This window comes from Myotis lucifugus, unplaced genomic scaffold (assembly GCF_000147115.1).
Source record: "Myotis lucifugus unplaced genomic scaffold, Myoluc2.0 scaffold_28, whole genome shotgun sequence".
NCBI lineage: Eukaryota > Metazoa > Chordata > Mammalia > Chiroptera > Vespertilionidae > Myotis > Myotis lucifugus.
The window spans coordinates 5,226,971-5,246,917 of NW_005871076.1; the positions used below are offsets into that span (position 1 = coordinate 5,226,971).

Genomic DNA, 19,947 nt, shown 5'->3' on the forward strand with positions numbered 1-19,947 from the left:
TAGTTACTTTAGTGAAATTTATTTCTGTGGAGTGATTTGATGAGGAGATGAGGAAGTGAAGATTGCTAGTGTAGATAATCTGTTGGGGTCATTTAATTTAACCGAATATTTCAGAGGATAAAACAAGCTTGGAATAATTGCCTGCCTAAGTAAGAAAAGACTGCCAGTCAGGCAGTGGCTTCAAGCATAGTATTTCTTAAAAGTCTTAGGAAAATAAGACTAAAAGACTATTGTTTTAAAGGGATATTGTTTATTCTTAAACATATACTAAGCTTATGTTACATGTATGTGACTCATCAGAATATAATGCAAAGTAATGCTGAGGTATAAAAGTAATAGTCTGCTGTCTTGTCTGAAACACACCTTATTAATTTCCAAGATGATGTGGTTACTTATAATCTAAAATAATAAAAGCCTAAGCAACCATTGGAACCAAACGGACGACCGAACAGGCTGTGTGGGCGACTAGGCCGGCAGGGGGGTTAGTGAGGGACAACGAAATGACTGAACAAGCAGGCTGCGTGGGGCAACCAGGACACGGCAGGGGGGTTAGTGAGGGCCGACCAAACAACTGAGCAGCAGGCTGCATGGGGTGGCCAGGCCAGCAGGAGTGCAGTGAGGGGCTATCAGGCTGGCGGGGGAGGGGGCAGTTAGGGGCGATCAGACAGGCAGGCAGGTGAGCGATTAGGAGCCAGCAGTCCAGGATTGTGAGAGGGATGTCTGACTGCTGGTTTAGGCCTGATCCCCAAGGTTCTGGATTGGAGAGGATGCAGGCTGGGCTGAGGGGCTTCTAGTATCTATAGTAACAGACCCTCTTGCTAAGAACCTATCAAGACAGTGTTTTTGTGAGGTTGGTAGAGGAAACTGCATATTGCTACTTTGATATGTTTTCTTGTTTGGCTTTTCATTAAGAGATGTTTAGTTCTTTGTTAGAAACTCCTATGTTATGTACAAAGAGAAGAAACAGTTCACTTAATTAATTGTAATCTTTAATTGAAATCTGTTAAAGCCTAGTTCAGTGATGGCGAACCTATGACACGCGTGTCAGAGGTGACATGCGAACTCATTTTTTTGGTTGATTTTTCTTTGTTAAATGGCATTTAAATATATAAAATAAATATCAAAAATATAAGTCTTTGTTTTACTATGGTTGCAGATATCAAAAAATTTCTATATGTGACACAGCACCAGAGTTAAGTTAGGGTTTTTCAAAATGCTGACATGCCGAGCTCAAAAGGTTTGCCATCACTGGCCTACTTTTAGGACAGTCCTAAAAGAGATTTGTGTAATTGAGGTTTTCCCTTAGTTCCAGTAGAAGGGAAGTATTTCAGTTCACTTACTTGAGGCTATAAAGTAATTTGTTCTTCCTTTCCCTACAGCAAGAATTATGAACATAAAGTCACTGAACAGATTCAGTGTTAATTTTTAAAGCTTCCCCATATTTCCACCCTCATCTGTTGTAAATAACATGTCTGACTATAAAATGGAAAAAGTTGAAATTTTCCACTGGTGCATTTTGAGCTTTTCAGAGGTATTATACACTCTGGAAATAATAATAAAAGATACTAGACTTTATACAGCGCTTTTTGTGTTAGGAGCTCATATAAACACTGATGCATTGATCCTAACACAGTACTTGATTGTGACTTTAAAAGGTCATGAGTTACTGCTGTTACAACAAAAAAATAAAATAAAAGATTGGAGAGAGAGTTCTAATTTATAAATATTGTTTAAAAAATATCTAGATAAAAGTTGATACAGATAACTGGTAAAATAAAAGTTATGGGGGATTTTTATTGTTTGTTAACTTTTCTCTTAGCCTGTAATAGATTTTTATCCCTTTATATTTTTTCTCCATTTATTTATGAATTTACTTGAAGCCTGATTTGATTCTCTTCTTAGATAAGAAGGCAAAATTACTTTTAAGCTTTTATTCCTTCTCTGCCAAGAAGGTTTAAACCTGTGGTGATTTTTGGAGTTTGTCACATTAACATAACAATGCATGTTATTAGTCCTAAATTGGAAGATTGTTCCTTTAGCTTTCTTAGTTTAATATTTGTTGATTTTGATGAATAAAGTGGTCATGTGGCTTCATCTTCAACTTTTTTGTGTTTTGTAGGTTTATTCTTCAGTCTAAGGAGGTAATTCACAATCAGCTGTTAGAGAAACAGAAAATAGCAGAGGAAAAAATTAAAGAATTGGAAGTAAGTTTTGAGTGAATATTGACAGTAAGTAGCCAACTTTTAGAAAATAGTAATTATCTCATTGTGTCATATTAAATGAAATGTATGCCTGCTAAAGTCATGCCATTATGTCATTTTTTTCTAATTGTGTTAGAGCTATGAAGCAGTCAAATTAATGGCAGTGTATAAGACACAAAAAAGTCTCTAGAAACTAGGGAATTTTGAAGAAGATAGGATGCTGTTATTCTGAGTGTGTTTTCTCCTTTGCCATTGAATGAATATATCTGTTTTTAAAATACAAAAATAACACAACATATATTTAACCAATACATATTGTACCTGGTAGGGTATGAGCATGGCTAATGATAATACTAAAGGATCTTGATATACTAGTATGTCTCTTTTACACATTGTAATTACTTTAACATAGATTGGGTTCTAGACAAGGACTGATTATTAAGCTATAATTAATTAACTATCTGAAGGATAGTGCTCCGATGAGGAAAACATTATTTTTTAGGTAGGGAAAATGATTAGTATAGGTAAAAGTAGCTTAGTAAATCTTTGGAAAATTTAAGTTTATTATTAAAATGTCCTTATACATTAAGACTTTTGATGAGATACTCTTCTTGGGCTTCGGTGAAAGGTGCATTCTGTTTATAGCAAAAGTTGGACTGGACAAAAAACTGGTTATTATTTCTTTGGGAACAAGATTTCCTGAGATGGGGTGGATACAATGACTTCATAGGTCACTTTATCTAATTTGTGTGAGTACCACTTGAGGCAGTGGTTCAGAATCTGACTCAGCCCTCTGCTGAATTGGTGAGACACCCGCTAGCCTTCTGGGGATTTCTCAGGGGCACTGACTTGGCGTGGCCTGGGTGAGCATGTAGTGTCTTAGGTTACTTAGGCTGATTTTTGTTTGACTACTGATGATAATTTAAACAAACTTGATAATAGTTTTGTAGTTTAGAAAGATGTATTGTGAAAACAAAACAAATAAGCAAGCAAACAAAACAAAAAAGAAAAAACTTTTCTGCAGTAATCAGGTTGTTATTGTGTCCTGTTTTATCATTTTTGTCAGCCAATTGTTCTAGATAGAATTTTATATTCTCTAGGGTTTTCAAACAAAAGTACTGTATCTTAACTCCAATCACAACTGTTTCATGTAGATAAAAAATGTGATTTTGCAACTGTAGGCAAATATATCTAAAAATTGTCCTGATGAATAAGTAGGAAGATGCAAAATAATGTGTATATAATTCTCTTATGATCTCTGTGTTGGATAAATTGTAACAAGTATGTGTTAACTTTTATAATTTAACAAATTGTCAAGGAAAAATTGCCACAGATGATTATTTTAGCATACTATCAGTTCTAATGAGTAGTAGGAAATTTATTTTCTAAACGTTTCTTTCATAGAATCTCACATACTAAGTATCCTGATATCTGTCAGATAATAGAAGTAGATTAGCTGGCTTGTTGGTACCTGTTTGAAATGCTAATTATAGCTATAAAAAACTAGCAGATAAACTCTAGCCTCTACCCTAGGAAGTTATTTTCTCTTTAATCTTTCATTTTACTGTTATTTATATTATAAAAGCAATATAAGTGCATTATAGAAATGAAAAACAGTCAGAAAAGAAAACAAATGATAAAATGAAAATATAACCTTCCCCTCTTCCCTGCACACTCCCATATGTCACCTCTGCAGTAGTGTGTATCATTCCAAACTTTATTTTATAAACACATTCATACACATATATATGCACTTTAAAAAAAAATAATGAGCAATCTGTATAGTTCATCATTTGATAACTTATCTTTCTACTTTAGTGATATCAATTTAGTTTATATGTAATAAAATTTAAAATTTTTTTAAATGATTTCAGAAAGAAGGGGAGAGGGCGAGAGAGAGAGAGAAACATCAATGATGAGAGAGAATCATTGATCGGCTGCCTCCTGCATGCCCTCCTACTGGGAATTGAACCCGCTACCTGAGCATGTGCCCTGACTAGGAATTCAACCATGACCTCCTGGTTCATAGGTTGATACTCAATCACTGAGCCACACTGGCCGGGCTATATTTAATTTCTTGTTTTCCATTTCTCCTACCATTGTAGGTTCCTTATTACCTCAACATTCAATTATTCTATGATCCCTACCTCTACATTTTGTATACTCTCCAATACTGCCCTATCATGTATTGTTAATAGTATCACCCAGTACCTACTCTGTCTTCCCTGAAACAATCCTGTACTTTTCCACTGCTATACCTTTTGTTACTTAAGACTGAAATATATGCATATGTACACACCCACATGTGCATTCATACACACAAACATTGGTAATTATAGTGTTCAGATTTTCTTTCGCTTATTTAGTTTAGTTAGTTATTTAGAGAGATGTATTGAATCTCCCTCCATGATGGTGTTTATCAATTCCTCCTTAGTCTTTCAGTTTAGTGGGCAATGGTATTTAGAGACTATTATCTGGGTGCTGTAAGTGCTCATTATTACTGTGCACATAGTTCAGAGGGTATGTTTCATTTTGCTTTATATGTTTAGGAATATCTCAGCTTTCTTTTTTTTTTTTAAATATATTTTACAGAGAGGAAGGGAGAGAGACAGAGAGTCAGAAACATCAATGAGAGAGAAACATCGATCAGCCGCCTCCTGCACATCCCCCACTGGGGATGTGCCCGCAACCCAGGTACATGCCCTTGACCGGAATCGAACCCGGGACCTTTCAGTCCGCAGGCTGACGCTCTATCCACTGAGCCAAACCGGTTTCGGCTCAGCTTTCTTAAAGATAACATTCCACTGACTTCTGGCTTCCATTGTTGCTATTGAGAAGTTATTTATCAGTCTAAGTGTTGTTCCTTTGTTTATTTTCTCTCTGGCTACTTTTAATGTTCTCTTTCTTTCTTTAAAAATAAATCTTTATTGTTGAAAATATTACAGATGCCCCCTCCTTCCCTCTCTATTGACCCCCCTCTCTCTTTTTCTTTAATGCTTTATAGTTTCTCTGGGATATGTGTAGATATGAATTTAGTCTTTTTATTTTTTTCCTTTGTCCTACTTGGATTAAGTTGAGTTTTCTGAATCTGAGGATTAGTGTCTTCCATCAATTCTGGAAAGTTCTTATTATCTCTGAATATTACTTTCCTGTTTTCTCTATTAAATGGTATTTTCTTCAGGAATTTTTCCTCCCACCTTTAAACCAGCTACCCCCACATCTGCAGTAGATTCTTAACTGGTTTTTCCATCTCCAGCTTTCCCCCTTCCAGTCCTTTTAACATATTTAGATTAGAATGAGTTGGAGGGGTTCATCCTTCCTTGGCTCTTTTTCTTTTTCTTTTTTTAAAAATATATTTTTATTGATTTCAGAGAGGAAGGGAGAGGGAGGGAGAGAGAGAAAGAAACATCAATGATGAGAGAATCATTGATTGGTTGCCTCCTGCATGCCCCACACTGAGGATCGAGCCAGCAACCCAGGCATGTGCCCTGACTGGGAATCGAACCGTGACCTCCTGGTTCATAGGTCGAAGCTCAACCACTGAGCCATGCTGGCTGGGCCCTTCCATGGTGCTTGTCACTATCCCGAGAAAAAATTCAGATGAGTGACAGAAAGCAGTGTTGAAACAAAGCAAGTGAATTTATTAAGGAAGCAAAAAGCAAGCAGATTTATTAAGAATACACTAGGCATAAAGCATAAGCGGGCAACTCAGATAGTTTGAATGCCACACCTGGTAGGGGTTCAAGTTCCCCCCCATAGGTTTCAAGGTTCCCTTGCCAGGTGGACTAGATTTTAAGGTTCCCCTTTTACATTGTTGTGGCTTTTCCCAGAATTTATGAGAATATCTGGTGATTTTATCTTGGAAGTACCAAGACTGCTGACTTCTTTGTTCAGTAGGTGAAATAAACTCCCCCCTTTAACCCCTTTCCCTTCCTCCTGCCCTAGCAGCTATCTATCCTGCCTTACATTTATCCCAACCAACCAGATGCTTTGGGGGTTTTTGTTATTTGTCCCCCAGACTTCATCTGTCCTTGGGTTTATCTGGCACAAATGCCATTAATTGGATCTTTGTTCTCTTATTTTCCAGGCCAGGGTGATTTAAGCTATATATTTTCTGTCAGGGAGGAGAGGTGAATCATTTGCTCTAAGTGCTCTTGGTTGGGAAAGATAAAGTCTTGTAATTCACAAGCTGGCTGCAAACCACCCCAACTGTTTGGCCTTGTTTAATTTTCTTGTCTCAGTTTCCCCATTCCACTTGTCCAGGAATTTTCCTAGCTTCTTACTATCCTGGCACAATATCACTCCTCTTTGTAAAACCCATCATTGTTTTTAGAGTAAAAGTTCAAACTTAAATATACCTTTAAGTTTCTTTATGAAATTACTCCTATTTATTTTTCTCATCTCTCTCATTCCTCTGCTTTCTCTTACACTGTATGCTTCAGCCATGCAGAAATATTCTGTTTTTAGAACTTGCTGTGCTTTCTATGTTTCTACTAGGTCTTTGTAAAAGTAGTTCCCTCTAACTGGGAACTTCTTCCTGCCCTTACCACCAGCTCCATCTCTTAATCTTTAGGATCTTAGTTTAGGGCTATTTCTCTTGAGAATTGTTTTCTGATTCCTCAATTTTAAATTGGGTGCTTTTTCCTTTTTCTCCCTAGTTTCATAGCACAATGTGGGAATTTGGGCATTTGAGCTATTACTAGTTGAAATAATTACAACTATGGTTTCCTATTACTTTGTGAAACTAGATATAGATTCAGAGCTCTAAATAGTTTTTCCCAAAGCATACCAATTGTTGTTCCTCCTTTCAAATATGCAGTCTCTTCTTCTGGGCCCCAGTATTTTTGCCAGTCTAACCTGTTTTGTCTTAATCCTGTTTAGTTATCATTAGCATGTTAATTTCTGCCCTCAGATTCCTTACAATTAAATTGGGAGGCATGCCCGGCTGGTGTGGTTCAGTGGTTGAGCACTGACACATGCACCAGAGTTCCCGGTTCAGTTTCCAGTCAGGGCACATGCCGGATTTCTGGATTTCTGGCCCAATCCCTGGTGGGGGCCATGGAGGAGGCAGCCAATCGATGTTTCTCTCTCATCATTGTTTCTATCTCTCCCTCTTTGTCTAAAATCAATAAAAACATATTTTTTAAATTGGGGAGGTACAGTGTATACATAACTCTGCAAACAAGTGCCAGACTGTTTCTGTTTAGCATCTTATTCATCTCTGAAGGGGTAAGGTTGTTTTTGGTCTGAGTCCATGGGTCCAGTTTCTTTTCTTTTAAATTTTATTTATTAATTTTAGAGAGAGAAATGTTGTTCCATTTTGCTGTGTATTCATTGGTTGATTCTTATATGTGTTCCTTGGTGTATTGGGACAACGCTCTAACCAACTGAACTACCCTGCCAGGGCACATAGGTCCAGTTTCTGATCAAAGCATTTAACTTGGCCTACTATGTGAATGCCTCCTTTCCTATGACCTGGTGCTGGTCTTGATTCAGGGTCTCTAATTTGAGAGCCCATTTCCATGAGTACTTCATAGATTTCCTTTTATTCACGTCTGTTCTTACTGTTCCTTTATGTTTGCCCTCTCCAGATCTTTCCCCCTAGTCTTTATTTATAGTGCAAAGCTTACCTAGAATTTGTCTAACTTTTGTTAACTCTGTTGTGCTGTGCCTACATTGTCAACCAACTTGTGGCCTTACCTGCTGGCCCTTTTTTCTTACGTAGCGGCGGGGGGGGATACTATAACACTGCCCTCGTGTACCCCTGATAGAGAGTTATATTACTTACTAGAAAGGTAAAGACAAGTCCTATTTTAACCTTGGAAAGCTAGTCTTATTGTTTTTCTTTTTAAAACTCCATATTTACATTTTAATACCCCTATGTAAGGTTATTCTTTAGACTATAATCACTTAAGTGGGATTGTTTAGGAAATATTTTCATAACAGACTCACAATATGATAATGTTAAATAGATTTTTATCTTTCCTTTATAAAGGTGATAGATCAGATTCTGGGAGGGAATATCACCATTTCATCCTAATAGTGATTAGATCAATGATGCTGATTCTAGTCAAGAGAAAATACCCTTTAGTATGATAGAGTAAACATGTTGTTTGTCATTGAGGGAATTTTCTATTTTTAAAAATATTGATAATATAACTTTTTAAAGAAGATGGCTGAGTATATACTGCATAATACAGTATGTTATTATTAAAAACGAACAAAGCATAATTTTTTAAAATGAGATGAATATAATTGGGATTTGGAATTATGACTGAGTCTTATCTGTCGTTGTAAAAATAATTTTCTCTTTGAAATGTATAGCATGCTACAAAGAGAAATCTTTTTATTTTTTTGAGAAAACTCAGTTGTACTTATTTATTTATCCTCACCCGAAGATATTTTTCCCATTGATTTTTTTAGAGACAGTGAAAGAGAGGGAGAAGGAAGGGAGAGAGGGAGAGAAGGGGCGGGGGAGGGACAGGGTGGGAGACGCAGTGAGGGAGAGAAAGAGAGAAACATCAACATGAGGGAGACACATTGATTGGTTGCGATTGGTTGCCCCCTGCTTGAGCCAGACCCGAGCTAGACCCCGAAATTGGGATGGGGATTGAGCCTGCAAGCGAGGTACATGCCCTTGACAGGCAATTGAACCCTTTGGTCCTGGGGGCCAACGCTCTAACCACTGAACAAACTGTCCAGGGCAGTTTTACTTAAAGTTGAATTAAAACCTATTGATAGATTAGGAGATATACTAGTATAGAGTGAAAGATACATTTTTAAAAAAAATGTATTTTATTGATATTTTACAGAAAGGAAGGGAGAAGGATAGAGAGTTAGAAACATCGATCAGCTGCCTCCTGCACACCTCCTACTGGGAATGTGCCTGCAACCAAGGTACATGCCCTTGACCGGAATCGAACCTGGGACCCTTCAGTCCGCAGGCCAATGCTCTATCCACTGAGCCAAACCGGTTAGGGCAAAAATACATCTTATATTTTTGCTCACTTTTTGGGGAGTAATGTGGACTTCTTTTGCAATTAGGAAAACTTAGATTCAGCATTCAAATGAGCTACAACTCAATTTTTGACCCCTTGCCTTATGACTCTCAACTATTTGGAATCCTTGAGATAACTAAGCTTTCAGTGATGTATTTGAACACGTTTTGTCCACCATACTCTTATGTTCTCTCTCTTGTTCCAGAGCAAGGGCCAAACAGGTTCTGCTTCAGGCTCGTCTGGCTGTAGTAAAGCCCCCATAGTATTTTAGGCACATGCATGTACTGGTTGACTACTTTCCTTCCCCTCTGTCTCTGACATGGTTTCACCACCCTGATTAGCTCAGCAATGACAGAATAAAAATAAGAATAAGGGAACTCAGGACATTGTGGCCTGCGTAGTGCTACTTTTGACGCAGAATGTTACAAAGCCAGGGTTGTGAAATAGCTCTCTAGCCCATGATATAAGTAAAATCTAAGAAACTGTGCAAATCCTGACTCTTTCACAAAAATGACAATTTTGGTTAGACAGTGGTTCCTGAAAAAAGGAGGAAGAATAGTGGCAAGAGAACTGGGTAGGAGGTGCCTGTGACACTGCAGTTGGCTGAGTTCTGAGCCTGATGAGAAAATGTTTTGGAGGAGTTCTCATGGTTGAGATTTTACTTTGCCTGTTGAGCGTCATTTTTTCCATAGCACGGGTGGTGACTGGTCGGTACTTGGATGGATGTCCAGTTTTTGCCCTAAGATACTTTACTGTAGAGGTGGTTCTGTTATGCATATGATGGGAGGCACCTTGGAGGTGATGTTAAGTGGACACTATGATATGATGGGCACTGATTCTTGTCTGTGTTTTCAATGAAGAGAGAAGGGCAGGTGAGAGCAGAGCCAGTGATAGAATGTTTTTTATACATTAAACAAGAATTAAACATAGTTCATCTGCTTGCATAGCTTCAAGTTTCGAACCCATTAAAAAGTTCATTTATGTTGTAGTGAAATATAGTATTTATGGAAATATAGATTAAAATACATATAGCTTAGTCAATAATTATAAAATAAACACCCATAACAATCATCCAGGCCACAAAATAAAAACCTGGCAGGACACCAGAGCCCCTCCTCACCCCTCCCTTCCTGATCACACTGCTATCCCTGCCCGCTCACCTCCCAACTACTACCCTAACTTTTGTGATAATTTTTTCTTTCTTTTTTTTTTTAAAGGAAAATTTATTACTTTTATGTACAGAAAACTCAACAGTGTAATTATTTCCTTTTTAAAAAATACAGTTTTATTACCTATATGTGTATCCCCCAAATAGCATAATTTAATGTTGCCTGTTTTTGAACTTTATATGAACAAAATCACTAGATATATTTTTTGCCTTGCTTCTTTTGTGAAGTGCGTCCATGTTACTGGAGACTGTGATTTGTTCATTTGCATTGCTAATAATGGTATTCTATTATATAGATGTGTCACGATTTATCTTTCCAGACAGTCCATTTTTATCCTTAACAAGTCAAGATGTTCTCATAGAATGTTTGCACAGTTTAACAAACTCTGAGCCTTTGATGAGGGGAGCTATTTTTTCAGACATTCTCTCACCTCAACCCAGGAAAGTTTGAGTCCTGGAGAGAAGTCTCCATGTTTCTACTCTAAAAATTAGCTTCATGACTTCCCATCTTCAGTAGCAGCTAGATAGTTAGATACCACTGAGTGTCTTTTTTTTTTCTAAATTTAAAAAACGAATTGCAAGTTAGTAAATTAATCTCTTTTCTGTTTTTTAGACTTGGGGAGTCTTTGTTGAAGTTTCTCTTATTGTCCCATACATTGGGATTTCAGATATGAATACTCATTTCTTCATGGAGTTCATTTGCATTCTCAACATTTATAAAAATGGATGTTTTAAAAATAGTTTTTAGTTATTTAAGACTTAAGTCTAACAGAGCCTAATGGTTGGAAACTAGAGTTAATAGTGAACTATATATATTCTCTATGTCCTGGTGTCTTAGGGCTTAATGTAGCTATGTAATCCTCTGTGGCTTTCAGAGAATAGGCGTGAGTCCAAAAAAGCCCATATGCTCTTTTTCTGGTTGAGTATTCTTTATTGGTTCTACAAGGGATGGGCAAAAGTAGGTTCACATTTGTAATACAAATAAATAATACAATAATTAATAATAATAATACAAGAATAAACTCTGTGTTTCGTGTGCTCACAACTGTAAATCTACTTCTGTCCACCCCTGTATTATCAATGCCTTGGTCAGTGTATATGTGTTATGATCCAAATGCTGATTTGCCCAAATGTAAACTATCTATGATATACTTAATTTCTTCAATATAAATATTTCAGGTCTGGTGAGAATTTAGATGTAAATAATTCAAATAGATTTGCCCTACTAGCTAGACAGCCTTTCTTATTTGTAAAATATGTTACAGAGATTTGCTGTTCATTGATGTGCACCTTCATTTTATGACTAAGGTAAAGGAAGGATTTGCATTCCAATTAGCCCAGAGTTCAGCTTTCCAATTAGCCCAGAGTTTAGTTTTTTTGCATCTCGATTTGATTATTCTTTTCTTCCAGGATACATTCCCAGTCTATACCCACACCAGACTATCCCTTTGAATGCTTCAGAGGGTTGTTGAATTCAACCTTCAATACTGCCTGCTTTATATCAATACTGCCTGCTTTATATGGTCTATAATTTTCTGCCTTACCATAAATATTTGTCCTTAGCCCCCTTCCTTCCATGCTTGAGAGTTCCTCTAGTCATTTTCAGTCTGTTTAGAGAATGATTGCTTTTGATGAGTTAGACTTTGAATTTTCTTTCATGTTTATTTATTGTATGCCTCCCTGCTCTTATAACTAGAAGGTCAGATGAAGTTGATCAGTACACTGTACCTGAGATCTTACAACTCTTACTCTGAGCCATAAATCACAGGTCTCCTCTAATCTGAAGTAAGTATCTATTAGTGAATTGTTCTGTACTAAATGTGGACAAGGCCACACCTGTATTAATGAGCACACTGTTCTTGTCAGCTCAGAAAAACAAGATCCAAACTGATGTTTGAACAATAAATAGAGATCTCCAAGTCTACTAGATTTAAAGCAGGGCATTCATTACCCTAAATGCCTATTTAAATACCTTCTGTTGAATTAGGAGTTCTGGATTCTAGCCCTTGCTCTACTCTGAACATGTCAAACCAGCCACGAGTTTGACATGCTCGCTCTACTATAAACCTCAGTGTCCTAATTTGTAAAAGCAAGAGGTTTGGATTAGAAGATATCTAGGGCCATTTCTATTAAGTTTATCATTATAGCCTTGGTCTTTTATGAGTTGCCACTTTAGGAGCAATAATGCCCCTTCAAATGAAAAGATGGAGGGAGGCAAAATAAAACAGTTTTCTTTTATGTCCAGACCATTACCTTAATTTAAAAAGTTAATTGGAATCTGTTTCTAAAGCTAAAATAAAACTAGTCTTCCTACAGCTTTGCCAGTTAAAATGTAATAAAAGGTGACAGCATCTCCTTTGATGTTTTTGTAGTAGTAGCTTAAATTAGCGAAATCTCAGAGATGTGCATGCAATGGCTTAAAGGTAGTTTATATTAGGCATCACCTGTTTTAGAGATAATTTTGGATAGAGCTGGGTAATAGCTTATTAACTCCACATACATAAATTAAAATAACATATATAGGAAGACATTATTATATTTATTTGTAGTGCTTTATCAAACTATACTCTCTTATAAAATACGCGATACTTAGAATAGTGGCAAAAATGTTCAGAAAATGTTGGTAAATTATTAAATTCCTTGAGTATACATGGACATTTTATAAGTGGTATCTTATTGAATTTTGTAGTATATATTTTTATGAATTTTAATTTGTTGCAGGTAGTTATACATAGGGCGATTTTTATTTTACCATTTTATTCATTTCTCAGAAATTTCACTACATTATTTCACTTATAAATACAGTGTGTATAAATGATGCTATTTAGCTAATTACAGTTAATAAGAGTAGTTTCTCTCACCTCACCTTGTCTTGCTTTCAAACAGAAATCTCTCAACTGCCATCAGTATAATGTTAGAATTCCATAATTATTCATAAAGCCATTCTTTTGGGTACATGACCCTAGATATCTTCTAATCCAAACTTCTTGTGAGGAATTTTTCCAAAATGGATACAGATGCATTGTACTCCTAACTTTTGTGTTAAAGGAATTTGTTCATTCTATTCTGCTTTTGTTTTTAAGAAAACACATGTGAGGGTGGAACAGTACTCCAGGTCAGGAAGCATTATCAGTTTCCATGATGTTTTATGTGTATTGTTTTTATATAAGACTCTGAAAGCTCAAACTCTGTGTGATGCTATAAAGACATGGAAAATGATTCTTTCTTAGGTTTGGAGGAAGTGATGACTGGTGTTTTTTTGCTGGTGGTATCTGATAATCCCCCCCTCCTTTTAGCTATTCTAGGCATGTTTCGTTGTCAGGCGTTGTCGGACTAAATTGCTAAAAATAACAAATAAGGGGGAGGCTGTTCTAAGGCTAGCTCTTGCCACTGTCTGTAATCTGTTTAATTTAGTTCCTAGGGAGAAAGGGCAAAAGGAACATGGTGCCATTCTCATTGAATGGATTTGTTGTTTAAAGTGCTGACAAGAACATTGTTTGAGCTCTCTCTCTTCCCAAACTCCACATCCACTTACACTGTGGAGCCGGAGGTGGGACTCAAGGAGCATGCTCTGATCAGTGGTTGTGTCAGAGATTAACCCGGCGATTGTGGTCTTTTGCTCATCCTTTAATGTGGCTTTGACAGTGGAAATGTGCAGTTAGTCTGTGAGAGAGGATGAGAGGGAGAGGATGGTGGTTAACAAATGGGGGAGTTAGTGTGAGAATAAAGATATCTTTCTATTTAGTACTCTCCCCTAGCTCAGTATTCAGAGATTCAGATTGTTTGATAAAATTAACAATACATGCCACTCTTGTACACCTGCATGTCATTTTAACACACTTTGCTAGCTAAAGCTCTACTTGGATTTGGCTCTTAACCTCTGTGTGCCTTAACTTCTCCCTAATAATAGAAATAACTTTCTGGAAAGCAGAGATAGCCATCTAGTACTTGCTTGTAAAGCTGTTGAAGTTCACTGAAGGAATAATTTAAATGTCTTTTCTATACCCTGCTATGTATTTACTAGTGGTGGAGTGTGTGAAAAATAGGAGCAAATTTTCAGTTATATTTCTGGTGTCCTACATCCTTTTTGACTCACCTGAGGACTTACTGATTTTTATATTCTGAAGTTGCATGTTGATTGATTGTATATGACATCCTATCCGAAATCCTTTCTTTTGTGCAATTTTTTTTTTTTGGGTGTGAGGGGGGTCTGACCTGATTACTTCAGTACCTAAGAAAAAAATGGATTGCTTTTATTGGAGATTCTTGGAGTGTGTGTGTGTCTTGGAAAAGCCTATGTTAATGAAGATCCTGATAATTACTTAAAATTTTGAGTTCTGAGCACTTGGACACTGCAGGCTTTGGGAATGTTTACTTTTAGATATTTCTTAAGTTGCTAATCTTCCTTACTCTCTAATTTAATGAAATAATCATTCTAACTTTACTAAAGGGTCTCAAATGTATAATTTATAACACAATGTTCAAGATTATTTGTGCCCTATAGATGATACAGTCCTGTGAGACATGTGGAATAACATATATGGTAGCTCTTTAGATCTTTACAAGTAGCACAAGAATCATTTCTGGTCAGGTTTAATCAGCTCTAGAAATTTGTAAAGAAAAACATCAATTTCCATTCAGATCCTGGACTATCTTTGGCGTTCCAATTCAAAGCCTTCAATAATGCAGACTGTTTTCTCTAGGGAAGGCATCCAAGGAAAATGAAAGATAGGTGGTGCTGAAAAACATAAGAGGAAGAAGGAACTTCTGATACTATATTGAAGCCTTAAACTGGATCAAGTTTTGAACTGAATTATAAAATACTGATTGCCTAAATTTTTAAGCTTTGATGCTTTCAATATTAGAGGCTGAACTTTTTCATTTATAACTGATTTTTCCTTCCTTCGGAGAACTAAACAATTCCAAGATTCGTGACCTAAGGCTTTGGCCAATAATAATTGCTAGAAAGATCAGGAATAAGGTATGCATATTTTTTTTTATTTTAAAAAAAGCATATTAAACGTTTGTTGATGTCTTGATTATACAGATTGCTTTGGGGTTGTGTCTCATTATGTAGGCTTTTTTGTTCTTACTTTCAATCTTATGCATTAAGGAACCAGCAGTCTATTGTACTTACTATGTACCATGCACTATTATAGGCAGTGAAGACAAAATTAGCCAAGGCCCTGATGGCCTGGAGCTTATATTCTGGAGGGTGGGAGGGGAGACAGATAATAAACAAATAATATAATTGATGAGTGCTAAAAAGAAAAACAACACAGCGTAAGAAGGCAGAGAATGATAGGAGTGTATAAGCTTTTTTATATAGTGTTGACAGGGAAGGTTTATCTGATAAGGTGATATTTGAACAGAAGCCTGAAGAGCAAGAAACTATGTATACATTTGGCAGAAGAGGTTTCCAAGCAGAGAGAACAGCAAGTATAAAAGCTTGGAGGTGAGAGCACAGTTGAGGAGTTGGGAGAACATCAGGGAGGTGAGTTCAGCAGTGAATGGGGGGTCCTTTTTCTCCACAACCTCTCCAACACTTGTTATTACTTGTCTTGTTGATAATAGCCATTCTAACAGGTGTGAGTTTTGATTTGCATTTCCCTAAGGGCTAGTGTAGTTGAGCATCTTTTTCTATATCTGATGGCCATTTGAGACAACATCGATGGACTTTGAGAATATCATGCTAAGCAAAATAAGTCAGTCAGAAAAAGCTAAGAACCATATGATTTCACTCATATGTGGGACATAAAACTAAAACTCATAGACACAGACAACAGTATTGTGGTTACCAGAGGGAAGGGTGGGGACAGTAAAGGGGGCCAAATAGATGGTGATGGAAGATGATTTGACTTTGGGTGTTGGGCACAATGCAATATGCAGATCATGTATCATAGAAAGGTACATTTGAAGCCTGTATGATCTTATTAACCAATGTCATCCAATACATTTCATTTAAAAGGGATATGAATTCTGGAATCAAATGAATATGAATTTGAACTCTGACTCTGCCACTTACTTCCAATTGGGTAAATTACTTAGTGTCTCTAAGCCTAAATATCCTCTTCTGTAAAACAGCAATAACGGTGTTGATGGAGAGGGACAATAAATAACCCGTTTATCTCCTGCCTAAGTGTGGAACCAACTGAAAGGCAGATTGATATAAATATTCTTACATATTTTACCTTTATTACTGATAAAGATTAGGCTGAAGGATGTGGCTTAGGTGTGCAGCAATAATAATGGTTTCTAACACTACTCCAGAATTAGGCATACAGATTTGATGAACTTACCCAACAAATCTCTAAATGTGCAGGACAGCCACAGGTTTCTCTGCAGGGGCAGGCAGAGCCTGTCTGTCAAACTCATGAGGAAAATGTGTACCTTCTGTAAATAAGGCAGATCCTGGAGGAGTGGAAGGAGCTGAGTCACAGATCCTCTTCCCAAACATACTAATCAGAAAAGCCTTCCTGGGAGTAGCTTGAGGAGCCCGGGACTAGAACTAATTTAAACTGGAGGTGAGGAGGATGAGCATTTCTCCCTTACAAAAAGTGCCTGTCTACCCTGTAACATGATACGTGTAAATCACACAGTGCTGCGCCTGGCACACGGTAAATACTAAGTGCAGGTTTTGTTTTTTGCATATGGTGGATGCTCAGTAGCTATTTACTGATTGAGCGTATGCCACCAAATGCTTATAAGATAAAGTTTTGTTGTGTGTGTTTTTTTTTAAATTGGAAAAAAATTAGAGGTAACAAATGCTATCATTTTGTAATATTTACTCTCTTTTTTATTTGTTTTTTACAAAAATAAAAACAATACTAATGAAATTGAAGTCTCCTTTGTTACATCCCTCCCAAACTCACCTCAATCTTATTCCCATTCACCAAAAGCAATTACTAACAGGTATTTGGTATATAGTTTTCCATTCCATGTTTCATAGCATCTTATATTCAACAAATGACATCATACAGGGGTAGGCAAAAGTAGGTTAATATTAATACAATAATAAATAACAATGCAAGAATAAACTGTTTCATATACTCACAACTATAAACCTATTTTTTTGCCCACCCCTGTATTGTTCATATCTTTCAATAACTTGCTTTTTTTAAGCTCTACTCAAATTAAAAAAATATATATATATTATATATAAACATATATAATACACACGCGCACACACACACACGCACACACACACTAGAGCAGTGGTTGCCAACCTTTTGGACCACTGTACTAGAGGCCTGGTGCATGGATTTGTGTACAGGTGGGGTCCCTCGGCCTGGCTGGCGATCAAGGCCTATCAGGGCTGGCCAGCTGGGGGGAGGGATCGCGGGAGGTGGGAGCGCACTGACCACTAGGGGGCAGCTCTTGTGTTGAGCGTCTGCACGCTGGTGGTTCAGTGGGCGTCATAGCTACCGGCTGGTTGTCTGGTCGTAATGGTCACTCAGGCTTTTATATATATACTAGAGGCCCAGTGCACGAAATTCATGCACTTGGGGGTGGTCCCTCAGCCAGGCCTGCGCCCTCTTGCAGGCCGGGAGCCCTAGAGGGATGTCCGACTGCCAGCAGTTGGTCATCCTTAGTGCTGCCACAGAGGCTGGAGAGGCTCCCCGTCACTGCTGCTGCACTCGCCAGCCGTGAGCCCATCTCAGGGCTTCTGGCTGAGTGGTGCTCCCCCTGTGGGAGCACACTGACCACCAGGGGGCAGCTCCTGCGTTGAGTATCTGCCCCCTGGTGGCCAGTGTGCATCATAGTGACCGGTTGTTCTGCTGTTTCGGTCAATTTGCATATTAGCCTTTTATTATATAGATAAATATATGTGTATATCTATATACTAGTGTATATCTATATACTAGTATATATAGTTTACTCATTTAATTGCTATAGGGCATTCTATGCAAACATATAGCTTTCTGTATTTTATTCAAAGGACCCATTGTAGATAGCTCCAGTATACACCATGTGAATGTGGCCAATGGACCTGATGACTCCTTCTATTTGTAGCATAAATTTAGCTATTGGTAGGGCTAGTCAGTGGGCTCAAGGATGCAAGTGCCAGCAGGTTAGTGATATCTGCTGTTCTTATTTCCTAATAGCCATGGATTCTGTGGTGAAGCCATCTCATAAACTTGGTGACCTCTGCCCATGCTTTAGAAATGGAGTTCACTTGTGTATGTCACAGGATCAGTCAGGAGGGAGAGGCAGATCAGAGTGGGATCCAGGATTCCGGATTTGAGGTTCTAACCACTATGTTATTCACTCAGAAATGGGGATTCGTAGGCCATGGTTGGGCCCTCTAATAGCTGGCCCTCTAATTTTAGGGGTTCTTTTCTTATAAAATGATAAGCTTCTTAAACACCAACTCTTTTTAAAAAAAAATATTTTTATTGATTTTAGAGAGGAAGGGAGAGGAAGAGAGAAACTTTAATGATGAGAGGGAACCACTGATTGGCTGCCTCCTGCACTACTGGGGACGGAGCCCACAACCTGGGCATGTGCCCTTGACCGGAATCGAACCCGGGACCCTTGAGTCCACAGGCCGACACTATATATACTGAGCCAAACCAGCTAGGGCATTACTAAACACCAACTCTTCAAGTAAAGAGATAAGTGGCGTCTAAGTGGTCTAGCATCTGGAAATTGAAGAAAGGGCAAAATGAAAACCACGCCTTGAAACATGTTTGCAAAGAAGTGTGCCAAGTGCTCTTTTATGACTCCAGTGTCATTATAAACTTAATTGGTGTTATGTCAGCTACTTAGATCAGAGCCAACAGCATATTAAACTTTATTCTGTTTGTACCGGTTCCATGGTAACTTGGGTGGGTGTGGAAGTAGGGACAAGTGGCAGCTGTGACGTCTGATCTATAGAGTGATTTCATCATGATATGAGCCCTGCATCACCGTGCATGGAGAAATGTCACTGGGTGATGTGACCTGACCTCTCAGTGTCCCTACAAACACTCCAAGTGATATGTGCAACTATCTTGGGTTGCTTGTCTGACCTCGAGGTTTAGCTTAAGAGTTAGAGAACAGTAGTGTCTTGGTGATACTGACCAGTATAACTGCGTTTTCTTTTTCTCTTTCTTAATGAAAAGAAAGAGAGGTTTTTTGAAAGCTTTATGAATAGCCCTTTGATATTGGAGTGTATTTGTCGTTCTGCCCTCTCCTAACCTGTGCAAATCAGCACAGGAGGTGCCCATGAGTCATTCATCTGTGCCCACGGTGGCTTTGAGCTCTTGCTTGTTTTCACTGTCTCCAGGTCCTTTTATGGGTTTCCGGTTGCCATATCTCTATTTTTTTAGTTGTATAAATACGTTACTCGATTGGAAAGTAGTACTGTGATCACATAGAAGTTTCCTTACCCTTGTTTGTCCATTGGCTCTCCCAGAGTGCCTTATTAACTCATTAATCTGAATGTTTAGGGCTTCTGCTGATAACTTAAAGTTAATTTTCAGAAATTAATTACGTCATTTTATTTTACCCTGGCCAATTTGTGTATGTGTTACTCTTAAGTGTTTGGGTGGAGTAAAGATTGATTTGCTGTGAAAATAATTTATTAGGAACTTGACTT

General features: G+C 37.6%; 1 protein-coding gene across 3 annotated transcripts in view; it reads left to right on the top strand.

The window, feature by feature from the left end:
- Positions 1–19,947, top strand: part of PFDN1 (prefoldin subunit 1) — a 55,960-nt gene that overhangs the window by 18,345 nt on the left and 17,668 nt on the right. For 2 of the 3 annotated variants that reach the window (XM_006086500.3, XM_023752079.1), the window contains exon 3: positions 2,120–2,204. In XM_006086500.3, the coding sequence (XP_006086562.1) occupies positions 2,120–2,204 (85 nt within the window). Of the gene's footprint in view, positions 1–2,119; positions 2,205–15,070; positions 15,125–19,947 lie in introns of those variants that run through there. The other variant, XM_014453832.2, reaches the window with a different exon arrangement.